At 49.8% G+C, this 18271-nt stretch overlaps 1 protein-coding gene across 5 annotated transcripts in view; it reads left to right on the forward strand.

Annotated features, from left to right (window-relative positions):
* LOC146816482 (exportin-5-like) overlaps positions 1–18271 on the forward strand; it is a 1867381-nt gene that overhangs the window by 1104979 nt on the left and 744131 nt on the right. For all 5 annotated transcript variants that reach the window (XM_085610326.1, XM_085610327.1, XM_085610328.1 and 2 more), the window contains exon 28: positions 1069–1131. In XM_085610326.1, the coding sequence (XP_085466452.1) occupies positions 1069–1131 (63 nt within the window). The remainder of the gene's footprint in view (positions 1–1068; positions 1132–18271) is intronic.

The raw sequence follows: 18271 nt of genomic DNA on the forward strand, positions 1-18271 counted from the left end.
AACAGGGTCGTACTACGTACCAACCCCAAATTCATGCCCAAGGTAATATCGCAGTTCCACATGAATCAAACTATTGAACTGCCCGTTTTCTTCCAAAACCCACAAACTGTCGCGGAAAGGGCACTCCACACACTAGATGTCAAAAGGGCCCTCATGTATTACATCGACAGGACCAAACCCTTTAGGAAGACAAAACAACTGTTCGTTGCCTTTGCCCCACACCACAAAGGTAACACCATCTCCAAAGCAGGGATAGCCAGATGGATAGTTAAGTGTATCCAAATTTGTTATCAAAAGGCAAAACGCACATTAACTATTCCCCCACGAGCCCACTCAACACGTAAGTTAGGGGCCTCCATGGCTTTTCTAGGAAATATTCCCCTGCATGATATATGTAGAGCAGCCACCTGGTCCACTACACACACATTTACCAAACACTATTGTGTAGATGTGCAATCAAAACAGCAGGCAGCTGTAGGACAGGCTGTTCTCAAAACCCTTTTTCAGACCGCTGCAGCTGGCACTGGTAGCCGCCGCTAATAGAGGGCACTGCTATACATTCTATGCACAGATATGAATTCAGCAGCCCACATACCTCGAACTGAATATGCTACTTACCAGTATGCATCTGTTCTTGGCATGTAGGGCTGCTGACATTCATATCGCCCTCCCTCCTCCCCGGCGCCTGTAGCAGCTGCAGCTCTCAGAATTACTGTAAGCATGGTCATCACTTTCTGTATCTACTCCATCACTGCCACAATGGCGAAAAACAATCTGGGGATGGAGAGGATGCCCATGCGCACTGTAGTCCAGGGGAGGAGTCACCTATCCAAGGATACTTCGAAGACTCTTCCAGGACAACAACGTGCAAACATCCGGACCCAACACTAGGCGGCGATCTATGCACAGATATGAATGTCAGCAGCCCTACATGCCAAGAACAGATGCATACTGGTAAGTAGCATATTCATTTTCTGTGTATGGTACTATAACATTTCAAAAATAGTTAAAAACACCAAAAAAAGGTACAGTTTCTAAAGTTCTTCTTTCTCCTCTTCTCCCCTGTAGGTGCCTGGAGGTCTGGTCCACTGGTATGTTCCTCGCCCCTTGGAGAAAGGAGAAATACCACAGGTAAATGGTCAAGTGGGATGCTTGATTTACTTTTATGCTAGAGTTTGGCTTAGTGAGTTATTTGCCCATCCTTGGCCTCATGCAACCACCGCAGTCACCCAGTGTTTCATAAAAAGTAAGTATAAAGATAAAACCACACAAGATGCCCGCTTTGCGTGCGTATAGTTTCTTGACTTGGTTTGGGGAATTTTATCAGCTCGAAACAGAATAAAGTGCCAGGTTTCCTTCACTTGGCAAAAATGAGGGAAAGCTCACTCTATCCGTACGTATGGTAGCAATGCCTGTCACCATCCCCCTCCATGTGCAGATACCTCCACCAACATCTTGCAGTATGAGTATTAGTGTAAATAGTTACATACAAATAGGTGATGCAAACGTAGTACTTAAGAGCATTGATAGTACACACTGATTATCAGCAGTCCCCACCCTTTCTGGATTCCAGTGCCTGCCGTGAAATCGAGTGCGTACCTGTCTCTGCCACGCTCCTGCAGGAGTGTGGCGGAGCGCAGCATCCTGCTGTGACCTCTGAGCCTCTCTACGGCTCCCTTGTCCTTCATGGTCGCTCTGGCCCCCAGCCGTGGTCCTCCTGCATCTTCAGCAGCGTTTAGCGACCCCAAGCGGGATCTTTCCGCATCGGTTTGTCCGACTTCAAGAGATGATCCTTCTGCATCACTGAGTGCGGTTCCCAGGAAGTAGCGATCCTGCATTCTCTGCGGCGTGCACGCCATTTCTCGCCTCCTCTTCATTTTTAAAGGGACCTCATTCTGTTATCTCGCCTTGAATCTCCTCCCAATACCAGATTGTAAAACGAAAGGAGGGACTTTCAGTTGTTTCTCGCGAAGTTGCCTGACTTTGCATAGATGAATGCTGCAAACAAAACACAGGCATTAAAGCAGTTTCGGGGACTATGCCCGTAACATACCAGGGCAGTTGGTCTGTTAGGTCCTCTTCATTGCTGTCCTTGCCAGGCCATCCTGACACTCAGTCACACACTTTTGTCCATTCTGTCTGTCGATGGTTCTTGGCATGCATGTGTCCACCTACTCTCTCACACTGCCTGTGTGTCCCCTCCTGTCTGATATCAGGGATGTGTATAGGTTAGTACCCAAACGTCTACCGCCAGCCAGGGAGAGGAGTACGGTCATTTTCTCAATCAAGGTGGTTTTCTCTGGAAAAGCTGTCCATATTTCCCTAGCTGTCCAGGCGACACATTGCTGCTGTAAAAACGAGCCCAAACCAAGGTCGAGTTTCTCCTTTGCCTGATCATATTGGTCAAGTTGCTTATTTAGATAAAGGTCTCTCACCGTGTCGCAGGCTCCATCTTGCTATCTGCACACGGCCATTTTGTCTCTTATGTCTTTAACTGTAATTACCCTTTCCCGTGCTAATTGCGACTTGCCTGATCACGTATCGAGCATCTGTCCTACCTATTTCCTCATCATGAAGGCCTCAATTCAATCCTGTGTGTTCCAAATAATAATGCCTTCTCCCAATTATCATTCTGTTCAAACCGAAGTGTTACTTGTTGTAACTGAGCTGCTGCTTAGTATAAGAAAGTTCAGGTTAGCCCAAGGCCTCCCTAGAGTTGGATCTCTCTCTCCCTTTGGGATTAATGGGATTTGATCTAGTCACATGGTTTGGGCAGTATCACCCCCCTCCTTGGTGTGATTTTTAAACACCTTGAGAAGCTCCACCGTCACCATCCCTGCAATGACCTACAAAAACTGAATTGTCGACTAAGCCAGCATTGATGGAGGGTGTTCCTGCAAGGAAATACTTAAAGGGTGGCAAAACGTCACTAGTTTTACTAGATCCCACTTACCAAGAAGCATCTCTCCTTTACCACCTCAAAGACTTCTGGACACAGAAGAGACAGACGATGGTGATCCTTTCGGACCTGCCCACAATCCAACACAATTGGAGGTAAAATGTCCAGACTCAGATGAAGACTGTACACCACACCACAGATCACCTCTGAAACCTAGGAAGAGGGCGGTCCATTCCATGTCACTTATCAACCGAATAATTACTGAGATGACCACTAGCGGCAATATGGCTATGACCCTTATGAAGAGTAATAGCGGACCTGTACACAGGCTATGACCCAAGTTCATGTTTCCTTAGTAAAAGACATACAGCATATCCCTAAGGATAATTGTTTGTCCTTGGCAGGTACGATGAGCAGATGTTGTCCAATGTTGCTCTTTTCCAGGACCTGCTTCTGAAGCATAAGCTGACTGAAGCCAAAGCAATATTACAGGTAGCAGAATTGGCCTCCACAGCAATTATTGCCTCTGCGATGGATGAGTCCACAACATGGTTCAGGCAACCAGTGGGAGTGTCATGTCTTTTAGGATAGTCCCGTCATATATACCCCATTCTTTACATACATTGGCCCATCCACACAAAAATAACGGTTGACCTTTTACCTAGTAGCTTGCTCCTGTCTCTTCAACACCAGGCTCTAAGTATTCCATCATAATCACTGTACCTGACGTACATAAACATACCCCCAGGCCCGGTAGAATTACTCTGTATAAGGGTCACCAGTTTTTCATCCTTGGCCAAAAGCCAGCTGTACACGATCGCACTTATTACAAAAGCATTGGTGATTGTTTTCAAAATATTTATGATTGTTTTCAAAACAGTCATGATTGTTTTAAAAACATATCGATTCTAGAAAAAACTCTGAAGTGACCACATCTGAAAGAAACACGTTAGTGATAGATTCCTTACCTTAGAATTACCCCCAGGCGTCAGACTGGATCTGGAAAGTTTTCGTCAGCCGGACCCCTGCTTGTCGGTAGGCATCGTCGCGTGGCTCCGCGTACGTTGCTGGCATCGTAGTTGCCAAGATGGCGTCGCTGAAGTTACTTAGATGCGCCCACGCGCGCTGTTGTCAGTTCTTTCTTTTTCCGCACCATCAAGCGCAGATCCGGAGAGAGCAGTACCCCCAGTCAATTTTTGCCTGAGTTTTTGGGGACTTTTGTCTCTGTTTTTTGAGTCTTTGACTCCTGGTGTGTAGGGATGCGCGGTTTTAAATCTTGCGCGGCTTGTCCCCGCACGATGTCGATGACGGACCTGCACCGGAAGTGTCTCTTATGCCTGGGGTACGACCATGACTCCGAATGCCGGGCCCTGGCTCCGAAATCTCTGCGGGAGCGGTCCCGGAAGCTGCTGAAGGCCCGGGAGTCGGCTCCGCACCGCTCGAGGTCCCGGTCCCGTGGGAGGTCGAGGGACCGGTCGCGGAGCCACCATCACCATCGTTTGACGAAGTCTTTGCACTAGGAGTCGGGTAAGGCGAAGCACAAGAAGTCGAAGAAGCGCCGTCGCTCTTCGCCTTCCCCTAGCCTGTCGCGGGACACTGCTGAGGGTGCGGGTGGCGCCGCGGCTCTGGCGGAGCCTACGCAGTTGCCGATGGCTTACCTGCCCTTTCCGGGTCCATCGGCGACTCCGGCCCAGCTGCAGGACTTCCTGTCAGCCATGGCCCACCTTTTTGGCCCATTGAGCCCCTCTGGAACGCCTACAGGCCCCACAGGTCCGGCTGGGGGTCCTCGCTCTTCTACGTCATCGGCTTCGGCCCCGACATCGTCGACGACTCTGGTCTCGACGCCGAGAGACCCCCATGGATCCATGCATGGATCCATGCATGGATCCTAGCCGATGTCGGTTGGCCTAGTACGGCCTCCATCGACATCAACGGTGCCGCCGCTGGTGTCGGCCGGCTCCCCGACCGAGGCCATCCCCGGCTTCCACCCCATGGGGACGGTGCCGGACCTGTGTTGATCGACACCGATTCCGACGCCGATGGGGAATTTATATCCCTTTCTCCATCCACCTCCTTCTTTTCCGACTGCCCGGAAGGTTGTGGAGGACGGGGAGGACTGGGAGGGGTCTGAGGACCCTCCCGCAGCACAGTGCGAGTCAGACCCGGACTGGGAGGAGAATTGGGAGGATAATTTGGAGGATGCAGGTGACCTGGATTTTACTCCAGAACCTGGCACACTGTCTCCTCCTACCGTGGCTACAGAGGAGGGTGGTACATATTCTGTGGTGTTGCGTAGGGCTGCCGAGGCTCTCCACCTCGAGCTCCCTACGGTGGCCGTCAGGACTAACTTCCTGACAGAAGTACTTCAGCCAGCGTCTTCCTCTACGGAGCTGCTGCTGCCCTTTAATGACGCACTTTCGGACGTTCTTTTGGGCATCTGGTCCAGGCTCTACACGGGCTCCTGTAGATAAGAACGTGGCCCATAGCCATCGCCGTGTCCCGGGCGTCCCCATTTTCCTCTCCCAACTCCCTACCCCTGAGAGCTTGGTTGTCCAAGCCTCTGCGTCCCCAAGCGCATTACCTTCCGCACCTCCAGACAGGGAATCCCAAAAACTAGAACAATTTGGGAAGAAAATGTTTACTTCCGCCAGTTCAGACCTGCGGTCTGTGAACACCGTATGCCTCTTGGGCCGTTATTCCCATTTTATGTGGGACACGGTTGCGCAGGTGCTGCCTCAGTATCCGGAGGAGGCCCACACCCTGCTCTCCCAAGCTATTGCTGAAGGGAGAGACGCAGCCAAGTTCACGATTCGTTGTGGCCTTGACACCGCCGACTCGCTGGGTAGGGCGTTTTCCACGACAGTGGTGCTACACCGCTACGCCTGGCTTTTCCGGGGATGTCCAGAACACTCTGATGGACATGCCGTTTGATGGCACTCACCTTTTTGGTGACAAGGCAGACAGTTAATTGGAGTGTTTCAAGGACTCGCGGGCTACGGCCAAGTCCTTGGGCCTTTCGGCCACGCGCACTCGTTCCGCTTCTCGCTCCTTTCGTGGTCACGGAAGGGTTGCCCAAACACGTTTGTTTCAGAGCTACAGGCCTGAGCAGCAGCAGTCTCAGCGCAGCCGCGGTCGTGGACCCACAGAGGTGGGTCACTTGGCCAGCGGGCGGGTCAGTCCACCACCTCCCCTGCAGCCACTGCCTCCAAACCTTCCTAGTCCGGTGTTTCAGGCCCACCTAACGCCAGTGGGTGGCAGGATTCGCCATCACCTCCCCCACTGGCGCACCATCACTTCGGACAGGTGGGTTCCGCATATAGCCTGACGGGGCTACTCCCTCCCCCTCGAGACTACCCCTCCAGCCATGCCACCTCAGTCCCACCGCATGTTGAGGGGGACTCACTTGGCGCTTCTCCAGCAGGAAGTTGCGGCCCTCTTGGCCAAGGGGTCCATTGAGCGCGTTCCGACGCCAAAAGTAGGCCGTGGTTGTTATTCCCACTACTTCCTGGTTCCAAAGAAGGACAAGGGCCTGCCTCCTATCTTAGACCTTCGGAACGTCAATCGCTTTCTCCGGAAGGAGAAGGTCAAGATGCTCACCCTTGCTCAGGTCTTGTCTGCCGTAGACCCACAAGACTGGTTGGTAGAGTTGGACTTGCAGGACGCTTATTTTCATATCCCCGTCCTGCCGGCCCACCGGCGATACCTGCGGTTCATGGTAGGCCACAAGCCCTTTCAGTTCACCGTGCTCCCTTTTGGCCTTACCAGCGCCCCTCAGGTGTTCACAAAAGTTGTGGCGGTGGTCGCAGCTCATCTGTGCAGATCAGGGTTTTAGTCTTCCCCTATCTCGACGACTGGTTGTTGAAGGCGGGCTCGCCCCAGGCAGTCGTCTCCCACCTCCAGACTACGGCCGACCTCCTGCATTTGCTGGGGTTCTCCATCAACGTGACGAAGTCGCACCTGATTCCTCTCAGAAGCTCCTCTTCATCGGAGCAGTTCTGGACACGGCGCAGTTTCATGTTTATCCTCCCGAAGAGCGAGTCCGGGACATTCCGGCTATGATTCCGATCTTTCGGCCCTTGTCCTGGGTTTCGGTCAGGATGACCTTCAGGCTGCTGGGCCTCATGGCCTCCTGCATCCTGCTGACGAATCATGCCAGATGGCATATGCGGGCTCGGCAGTGGGGCCTGAAGTTCCAGTGGGCCCAGCATCAAGGGGACCTGTCTGAGTCTGTCCAGATCTCGGAGGGCACTGCACAACGGTTGCAGTGGTGGATCACGAACCAATGTTGGGTCAGCGGCAGATCCCTCTCCCTTCCCCAACCGGAGCACAGGGTGGTGACGGATGCGTCCCTTCTGGGATGGGGCGGCCACATGGGAGAGGCGGAGATCAGGGGCCTCTGGTCTCTGGCGGAGTCGAGGCTCCATATCATCCTTCTGGAGCTCAGAGCGATCCTACTTGCACTGAAAGCATTCCTTCCCTCTGTCAAAGGGAGAGTAGTGCAGGTGTTCACAGACAACACTACCGCCATGTGGTATTGCAACAAACAAGGCGGCGTGGGATCGTGGACCCTATGTCAGGAGGCTCTGCGTCTCTGGACATGGCTGGAACGTCAAGGCATTTCCTTGATGGTTCAACACCTGGCAGGTTCTCTGAACGCCAGGGCAGACAAACTCAGCCGTAGGTACATGATGGATCACGAATGGAGTCTTCACTCGGAGGTGGCGCAAGGTCTCTTTCAACAGTGAGGAGAGCCTTGGTTAGATCTATTCGCCACCGAATAGAACGCGTAATGTCATAACTTCTGCGCGTTGAAATTTCCAAGGCGGCACTAGCTCGACGACACGTTTCGTCACGAGTGGAGCTACGGTCTACTGTACGCCTTTCCGCCTATACCACTTCTACCCTGATTGCTGAAGATCAGGCGCGACCGGGCCCAAGTCATTCTTGTGGCTCCAGACTGGGCTCGAAGAGTTTGGTATCCTGAGCTACTCAGTATGAGCATGCATCCCCCGATCAAACTGCCTCTTCAGGAGGATCTTCTGTCGCAGCAGCACGGGACGGTCCTCCACCCGAACCTGTCCAGCCTCCACCTACATGCGTGGAGATTGAGCGGCGACAGTTGATTCTTTTTGACTTGCCTCCTGAAGTCTGTGATATCATTCTGGCAGCCAGGCGTCCCTCCACTAAATCTGTATACGCCTGCAGGTGAAACAAATTTGTGGCATGGTGCACAGCAAAGGCTGTGGATCCCCTTTCTGCCCCTCTTTCAGAAGTCGTTTTGTTCCTTCTTTCTCTGACCTATTAAAGGCTTTCTTTCTGCAATTTCGGCCTTTCCCAGGCTCCCTGCTCAGCCCTCTCTTTTCAAGTCTACTGTTGTGAATAGATTCCTCAAAGGCATTACTCACCTTTTCCCTCCTATTCCGTTTGTGATGCCGCAGTGGGACTTAAATCTGGTTCTTACCTAGTTGATCTGCGCTCCCCTTGAGCCGCTTCACAACTGTCCTCTACGTTTATTGACTTTGAAGACTGCCTTCCTGGTTGCCATCACCTCCGCTATGTCTGTGAGTGAGCTCCAGGCTGTATCCTGTAAGCCTCCTTTTCTGTTGGTTCATCCGGACAAGGTTGTGCTTCGCACTCATCCTTCCTTCTTGCCAAAGGTTGCACTGCCTTCCACATCGGGCAGACTATCACCTTGCCCACTTTCTTTCCACCTCTGCACCTTTCCAGAGAGGAAGAGAGGCCCCATCGTCTGGACCCAAAACGTGTGCTCTCATTCTACCTGAATCGCACACAGTAGTTCCGGGTGGATGACCAGCTCTTTGTTGGCTACGTAGGTGCCAAGAAAGGCCGGGCTGTACACAAGAGGGCTATCTCCTGCTGGGTTGTCATGTGTATCAAGGCCTGTTATTCTCTGGCTAAAAAGGAACCTCCGGTGGGGTTGCGCTCCCATTCTACCAGGGCGACAGCAGCTACTACGGCATTGGGACGTGGCGTCCCCCTGCAAGACATCTGTCAGGCAGCCACGTGGGCCTCACTGCACACTTTTACTAAGCATTATTGCCTTGACAGTCAAGTCTGGAGAGACTTCTTTTTTGGTCGTTCTGTTGTCCGTGACTTTCTTGTATGATCTTGGTTCGCAGACCCACCATCGTGGTTGGTATTGCTGGGGTATCTATTCTAAGGTAAGGAATCTATCACTAACGTGTTTCTTTCAGATGAACAAGTTACTTACCTTCAGTAAAGATATATCTGTAAGAAACATTAGTTAGTGATAGATTCCTTACCGCCCCATCCATCCTCCCGTTCTGCGAACTGATTTCTAGGGTTAAGGTCATCCCTTTCAGGGCTCTAGTTTCAATGCACCAGTAATCAGTATCTTGCATGGCTCTGCGTTCCTGGTGTGGAAAGTCATGTAGAGAACTGACGTCAGCGCACGTGGGCGCGTCTAAGTAGCTCCAGTGACGTCACCTCGGCGATTACGATGCCAGCGACGTACGCGGAGTCGCACCACGGCGCCAACCGTCGCGCAGGGGTACTGCTGACAAAAACTTTCCGGATGCAGTCTGACGCCTGGGGGTAATTCTAAGGTAAGGAATCTATCACTAGCTAATGTTTCTTACAGATATTTCGTTACCGAAGGTAAGTAACTTGTTCTTTAGTGTAAACGATCCTCACTCCCTCCTACAAATCAGAGGAGAATTCCTTTCAAGCTGAGATGGGGTCCTGCATGCTGAATTTTTGACACACAGCGGTCCTTCATTCCCAACCATCAGGTGAGGGGGCTGGTTTTTCCCTATGGATTTCTTGGCTACAGATACACATAGCCATACGCATATACACCTACACATCCAGGTTAGGCTAGGTACAGTGAGGCAAATTACTAAGGGCGTGCATTTTAGGAATGTGCAAGTGCTACTGTTTTTATCTGAACTGCTTATGTTCATCTTATTAGCACTATGGTCCAAATGTATCCACTATTCACTATAATGGTACTAGCAATCTCTTTCATATGCTTCTGTCTCCTGATTGTCGCAGCACATATGTTTTACTCCAGACTGTCGCTGGACCAATAAATACTTATTGAAACGTCCTAATCGCCATCCTGTGTCTTCTCTGAAAGAATGCAAAAACAACAGTTGATGGACAGAATGCAGAACAATGTCATACATTCACCCCAGTACAGAGATCTGGGCCTAAATCCATCGTTTTTTTGCTCACCATGCCAATCCAGTTTGAACCCAGCCATATGCAAATCAGTCTTGAGCCTGTGCCTCATGGGAACAGTCCAGCCCGAACTGCCAAGCAAGGTCCTCCCTGGACTGGAAACAAGCTTCCTAGGACCAGTTTCGGGGTTTCACCCCTCTTTAGCCAGGATAGCTTGATTCCAGTGGCATGGAGAGCACGGGACTCACGTCTGAGCATACCCGTCCCACTCGGGGTGACAAATGCAAAAACAACAGTGGGATGGGTATGCTCAGACGACTGATTTGCATATGGCCAGGTCTAAACTGGGGTGGCATGGTGAGCAAAAGAATGATGGATTTAACCCAGATCTCTTGACTGGGGGTGAATGTTTTGATTTGTTCTGCATTCCGTCCATCAATACTTCTTTTGGCATTTGTCACCCCGAGTGAGACGGGTATGCTCAGACATGAGTCCGGTGCTCTCCATGCCACTGGAATCAAGCTATCTTGGCTGAAGAGGGGAGGGGTGAAACCCCGAAACCGGTCCTAGGATGCTTGTTTCCGGTCCAGGGAGGACCTGGCTTGGCAGTTCGGGCTGGACTGTTCCCATGAGGCACAGGGTCAAGACTGATTTGCATATGTCCAGGTCTAAACTGGGGTGGCATGGTGAGCAAAAGAATGATGGATTTAACCCAGATCTCTTGACTGGAGGTGAATGTTTTGATTTGTTCTGCATTCCGTCCATCAATACTTCTTTTTGCATTTGTCACCCCGAGTGGGACGGGTATGCTCAGACGTGAGTCCCATGCTCTCCATGCCACTGGAATCAAGCTATCTTGGCTGAAGAGGGTTGAAACCCCGAAACCGGTCCTAGGATGCTTGTTTCCGATCCAGGGAGGACCTGGCTTGGCAGTTCGGGCTGGACTGTTCCCATGAGGCACAGGGTCAAGATTGATTTGCATATGGCCTGGTCTAAACTGGGGTGGCATGGTGAGCAAAAGAATGATGGATTTAACCCAGATCTCTTGACTGGGGTTGAATGTTTTTATTTGTTCTGCATTCCGTTTATCAATACTTCTTTTTGTATTTCTCTGAAAGAAGGTAAGCACGAGTGTCTGAGCTAAGCGCACTGTACTGTTTTCCACGATCCCTGAGGAATCAGGGTTGTCATGTTCAGTGGTTGCCAGAAACTACCTACACCACTGTAAGATACAGGTGGGAGTGGTAGTGGCACTGTAGACCTAGCTGGTCCAACGGGTGACATATCCCGTGGGGGTGTCCAGAAGCGGTATAAGCACCAAGCCCTCAGTTTAGGTCATACAAAACGCACAGGTCCTGGGGGACTCCTTGGAACTACACGACACGAGCAGGTGCGTTTCGATGTCAATGAACTTCATGTACACCTGATGTTCAGAGTAGAATTCTAGATATGCCCTTTGATTGGGAATTCTTGTTTTGCAAGCTATTTGATGAAAGCAAAACCAAAGGGGATGATGGACGGAGTGTTGAACATTGCAAGCACTCACCCCCAGTCAACTGATCTGGGTTTTATCCATCATCATTCTTTAGCTCACTCCGCCACCCCAGTTCCGACATGGCCATATGCAAATCAGTCTGACCCTGTGCCTCATGGGAACAGTCCTGCCCGAACTGCCAAGCCATGTCTTCCCTGGACAAGAAACAAGCATCCTGGGACCGGTTACTGGATAATCAGCCGTCATCAGCCTCACTGGCTTGATTCCAGTGGCAAAGTGAGCAAGGGACCCACGTCTGGGCGTACCCTGCCAACTTTGGGCGAACAAAGCAAAACCAAAGGGGATGATGGACAGAGTGTTGAACATTGCAAGCACTCATCCCCAGTCAACTGATCTAGGTTTAATCCATCATCATTCTTTAGATCACTCCGCCACCACAGTTCAGACATGGCCATATGCAAATCAGTCTGACCCTGTGCCTCATGGGAACAGTCCAGCCTGAACAGCCAAGTCATGTCTTCCCTGAACAAAGCTATTTGATGAGGCACTGCAGTGAATCATGGATAATGTTAGGTTGCTGGGAGTCTTGCAACAAAGGCGTCAGCAGAGCTTTTGCAGTGCCAACAGAATAAAGCACACCATATCAAGCTCCACCACAGTCCTATCAATAGTCCTATCTGCAGCAGCCGCGATGTAGGACTACAATACCAGCTTTCTTCCAAAACCCCACCGTAAGGGGGGAGCTCAGTCCAAGTTCAATGTAGAAGGCAAGAGGTCAGAAGTCAAGCAAAAGCAAGATGACACTGACTTTAATCAGGCACCGGCTGCCCTCCAATCAGCCAAAGACCGGAAGATACAGTTGGTGGTAACAGTCCTAGTCACCATCACAGGGAAGGTCTTTCCATCAGGAAAACAGATTTAAAAAATACGCTGTCCTGGAAGACAGCTTAACTACAAAAGTGTTACCACTCTGTGAACTCATTCAAACCCTTCCTCAGGATTATATCATCCTGCATCCCGTTGATCCCAGTCTGTTAACTACACATAAGACCGTTCCAGGAAGACCTTCACAACCAAAGGGTACAAAGCACTGGTTTGCTCAGCAACAAAGTGAAAGTCCTGCTATGAGTGGAAAAAAGGGAGAATACAGCACTAGGTTTATCTTTGTAAAAGGGAACAGGGCATTTTGTGATGACAACAGAGTAATCCGTATAGGAATTTTTCTCATAATGTGCTGTAGTTAAGAGCTGTGGAGCTAGGTTTCTCAGTATTCTACGGATGCACAATAGGGCTTGATGTTTTACATAAACAAGGTGGAGCAAGGTGATGTCTTCTCTCCGTAGAAGCGCAAGACTTGTGGAACTGGGTGATTCCTCACCTGGTTGCACTTTCAGCAAAATATTGACCAGGAGAGGACCATAAGTGCGCGGACTCACTCAGCAGACTTACCAGGGAATGCCAGGAATGAAAATTGAATCAGAAAAAAACTAAACAAAGTGTTCCACCGCTGCTGCACGCTGAACCTGGATCTCTTCGCAGCCTGCATGAACTGAAAATGCCAATACTATGCCAGCAGGCATGCACTACCAGGCTTTTGGGGGGAATGCGTTTTCAATACCATGGTTGGGGACCTTATATTATGCTTTCCCGCTGCTCGCTCTTTTCCGAGGAGTGCTCAGTATGATCAAGAGAGAGCCTTGTTCAATTATGATAGCCCCAGTGTAGCCCAAACAAACTTGCTGTGAGGATCGTGTGTTGAGAGGAACAATGTTTCTGATGCTAATTTCCAAACCTTCATACCTAGAGAGGCATGTGACTGCAATGCCAGGCCCTTTTCTGGGGGGCAGTGGGGCAAGTGGGGGCTAATGGGACTCAAACTTGGGGGTTGAGGTCTTTGTCTCTAATGTCCTGCTTTCTTACTATGACTATGCAAAACTTGGCTAAGAACAACCTCTTCAACATGTGACTCAGTGTTAGCAATGGTGAACCTTCACAGGCTATTCGGGAGGGTGGGGCAAGGGGGAGGGAGGGGTCAGTGTGGGGGTGCTCAAGCTCAGGACCCAACAATCACAAAATAGCACAAGCACTAAGGACTGATTCACAAACTGCACTTGTAGTACTTTTTTGGTACTACAGAATGTATTAGAAAATACAATTCACAAACTATGTGCAGTTCTATGACTCCGCATGCCATATAATTATATGCAGTTATCCACCCCAGCTGCGGAGTCTCCGGGTGCGGAGAACTTCGCACACATAAGAATAGGGAGCGTGGAGTCGTAAAACTCTGCATGTATTTGTAAATTCTGAGAAAGTTGTAAACCCAATGCTGTACTTTCAAGAAAGAAAAGCACTTGAAAGCTCACTAGAACGGAGTATGGCGCACACAATAAATGCAAGGTACAAGTTACTGTCTTGGGTGCCCAGATCGATCTGTGCCTCAATCTGCTATGTCCCCAATTTCCCCTCTTCTGATCTGCAATAATGTGATTATGGATTTGATTTAGATCGCCCCCCCCTCTATTGTAGACTGTGCTGTCTCACACAGTTTGATAACAGTTCTTCCTTAGTTTTGGTTGCTCTGTCCTTATCACCCATGGTGGATTTAGTCTGGTTGAGCAGCTGAGTTGGTTTATCACTGCTTGTCGTCTTCCCGTTTTTTTGAAAGTGCATGAACCATGAGCTCTGTTGGGATCTCTTCATGGACTGCAACGGCCCTCCTGGCAGACACTCACTTGGAGAGGGTGTTTCTTCTTAACTCCTTGAGCTTGTTTTTGGCAGTCTTGGAACCAGGGACACCAGTCACTGCAGATGTTTGCATCACTAATGGAATAGGTGGGCAGAAGCCATGTTTTTCTCCTGTCAGTGCATCCAGGCAGAAGCTAAACTTTCTCTGGGCAACTCTGCGGTTCACCTCCTATCTTCTTAGAGCATTACAGCTTAGTTCCAGTCGTGCTTTTTATTCCACTATGTTGGGGGTACAAGCTGTGCTTCGGGACACTGCAGCTGAGTACAAGTTTTGCTGACTCAGATCACAGCTCTGACTGGGCTTCAGTGATTTTTGTTTTGGTTGACTCTGTTCCCACCAGGAAAAGCTGGTAGTGAGACTGCAGCGCTCTGACACTAGGGTACACTGGTTGTTCTCTGCAGTCCTCTTTGTTTCGGAAGCCCTCACCAGCACTGAGGTCATGCTGCACCTTGATCCTCCTTGACAGTCACTCATTAAGCATTTTAGCAGGCACATTCCCTCTCTCAGGAGTCAGGCTAGCTTCCAGGTGGTTTGGGTCAGGTAGTGAGCTCTCCCAGCAAGGTATAGACTCGGGTAATGTGCCCTGACTTCTGGAAGCTGGCAGTCAGGCAGGTAGCTACTGTGCTTGCACAGCAGTCCTCCGAGTACTCTCCTGACCACTGCATTCCTTGGTCGTAGAGCACTTGGAACTTGCTACAACAAGTGATTTAGTGGAGTCCCCCTTGTATACAGTGAAAGCAGACATGAGATGTATATCCACTGTCTGCACATGAAGAACCAGATTGGGGTGGTTCTCCTTTCACAAAGCCTTTCCAGGCTGCTCTCCTGGAACAGCTGTTGTGTAGATTGCACCTGTCTGTCATCAGGTAACTGAAAATGTGATTCGGGAAAGACAAAAGGCTGCGCATCACCTAAGGGGTCTCTTTCACCTTTCATAACTGAGTCTTCAGTCCCACCTTTCACCTGCATCATCTACGAATTGCCATGCTTCAGAAAGACCAATCGGACGCTCCCTGCTCAGAAAAAGGGCTAATTGAATTTCTAAATCGGCCTTTTCTCCTCTGCCCTCACTCCAGTGTCTAGGTCTCCTCCTTCAACTTCAGTAATGTCAGCAATACACGTTGATGGTCTGGGAAAACAAATGTCACCACCATCTTGTGCTAAAGGCCAGGCAAAGGGAATCCAAAATGGATCTTACAGGGCTTTATAGTTCCAGGTCACTCAGACACACCATGCATGTACTACACAGGCTACACACACAAACTCGCACAATATGCTTTTGGGGTGTGGTAGCTCTAGGAGTCTGTTAAGCGCATAGAAGCAGAATTTGACACCAGTGGACCAATAGGTCACTGCTTCAGAGACTTTGATTTAAAAAAAGTCTGGTCGCAAATTGATTTCTCCAAATAAGATACGCAGCCTCTCTATGTATTAAACACTCAAAGGGACAGTACTTGTCTGTTATTGAGAGTGCACTTGTAGCTCCCCTCCATGTCACAGGACAGGTCCAGGACCTCAGTTGTGAAGGGACAAAGCTATTCCTCTGTATGACACTAGGGTCAAAATCAAAACCAGGATACCAGATACCTGCAGTAGGGCACTCTGGACAGAGGAGCACAACTGTGCACCATGCTGGTACATTCCCTTTCATCACCAGTGCTCTCAATTGGAGAAAATGAGACAGGTGATGGAAAAAAAGAGAAAAACAGGCCGCTTCTCCCTGGTGGAATTTTTTAGTCTCAGTCAGGGACTTCTCCTCCAGTCAAAAACTCGCACAATGATAAATAAAGTCTATCTAAAGGACCAACAAATGGTATTAGTAAGCCAAAATATGTAATGAGCTGAAGGAATATCTGGAATCCCTCCTGAAAATCTTGAGAACCTGGAGATTGGAATAGATGACTGTGTGGTATTGGGTATTGGGAGGTGAATGCCAGAACAGGAGAATTCCAAGAAAGTATGCCAGTAGATGTTCAGTTAGCAGCATGAAGTATATAAAAAATCTGATTCAGCCATAAATTGCCGGAGAGCACAACACAATGATAACTAAAGTAGGGGGAGTAAACAGGGTAGGAAAGGGGAAAAACAACAAAGAAGCAGGAAAAGGAGAACAGTGGTAAAACTATGTTCGAGGCATGTGAGCTGTAGATCACATGCTATGCATAGATCGCCATCTAGTGTTGGGTCTGGATGTTTGTCATTTGTTTCTGTTTGAAGAAGTCTTTCCAGTCACGAGGTAGGTGACTCCTCCTTTCGGTGATAGTGCGCATGGGCATCGACTCCATCCTTAGATTGTACTTTTCTGCCATTGGGTTCGGATGTGTATTGCTGCACTCCAGTTCGGCACCGTTTTCGGACCCCTTGACGCGCAATCGACAATCCTCGATGGTATTGTTATCGATCGCGGTTACCCATTCGACTCGTATCGTCTCACCTCGGAAAACCTTTGATCAGGAAACTTGTGGCAGGCCGTCGGGCCTATCCGCGCCGACCGCGCTAGCAGTTGATGGAACGGACTCCCTTCAAGTTCTGTCCTGGATGTCGTGCTAAATTTCCACGCACCGACTTGCACGACGTGTGCAACCTCTGCTTGTCCCCGTAACACGACAAGAAATACTGCAATCTCTGTGTCCGAAGCCAACTCCGACGAGTAAAGATACCCCTTTGCCCCCTCAAAAACCAAAGACAAAGGCTCCCGTCCCTCCTCTGCCTTTGAGCCAAGGTTGGCACTGACAAAAGGTTTCCGACGCCCCGCCCTCGGGCCCGGCTCCGAAACAGAAAGAGAAGCCTTCCGGCTCAGGCTTGAGCCGACCCCATTCCGGGTCCGACCCAACACCTTTGGCACCAAAACCCAAGTCCAAACATGTGTTGGTCACAATACCAGCGTTGCTGAAGATTCCACCTTAGACACCGAAAGGCTCGGAGCCGAAACCTTCCACGCCGAAACTGGCACCTAAGGAGAAAGACACTCTATCTAAAGAACCTCGGCCCAATGCCCCGCCTTCGGATCCGAAGCAGAAAAAAAATTGTGATTAACCGTGAAACAGGTCAGATTCATGCCACTCTTCCAAAAAAACAGAAGCTAGACCTATCTGAGGACTACCACATTCCTCTAAAAAGAAAGAGTGTGGATACTAACCCTTCTCCCCCTTACATTCCACCTCTTTCTCCCACTGATCTCAATTTGCTTATCACACCATCAAATTCACCACCACTTTTACCTGACCCACAGGATGAAGGGAATGGGGATGGGGATCAGGATAGGCCACAGGACACTCACCCTTGGGAGGATTATCATACTGACCCAAACACAGACAATGGCGCTGATTTATATCCCTCCAGACCCTCCCCACCTGACGACAGCATTGGGTACATTAAGCTCCTTAACAGGGCTGCTCAATATCATGGGGTGGAGCTCCATAAAGAGCCTTTAGAAGAGGATTTCCTCTTTGAAACGCTTACTTCTTCCCAAAGAGTTACTCATACCGTACCAATGCTTAAAGGCATGCTGAAACACACTGATGAGGTATTTAAAGACCCTGTAAGGGCCAGAATAATTACACCTAGGGTGGACAAAAAATATAAGCCCGCACCCACCGACCCTGTTTACATTAGAGGCCAGCTGTCCTTAGACTCTCTTGTAGTCTCCAATGCTCGCAAGAGAGCTAACTCACAAACCACAGGCGAGGCTCCTCCTCCTGATAAGGAGTTTAAGCTTATTGATGTCTCGGGCAAAAGAGTGGCTTCACAGGCAGCAAATCAGTGGCGCATTGCCAACGCTTAAGCTCTGTTAGCTCGTTATGATAGGGCTCATTACGATGAGTTAGAGAAACTCATACAATATTTACCTTATGAACACAAATCTAAGGCTAATGACCTTATCCAAGAAACTAAACTTATCACCAATACGTCTTTCAGGTGTGTCCTAGACGCAGCAGACACAGCAGCTCGCGCAGTGAACACC

This window comes from Triturus cristatus, chromosome 6 (assembly GCF_964204655.1).
Source record: "Triturus cristatus chromosome 6, aTriCri1.1, whole genome shotgun sequence".
In the NCBI taxonomy this organism is placed as follows: Eukaryota; Metazoa; Chordata; class Amphibia; order Caudata; family Salamandridae; genus Triturus; species Triturus cristatus.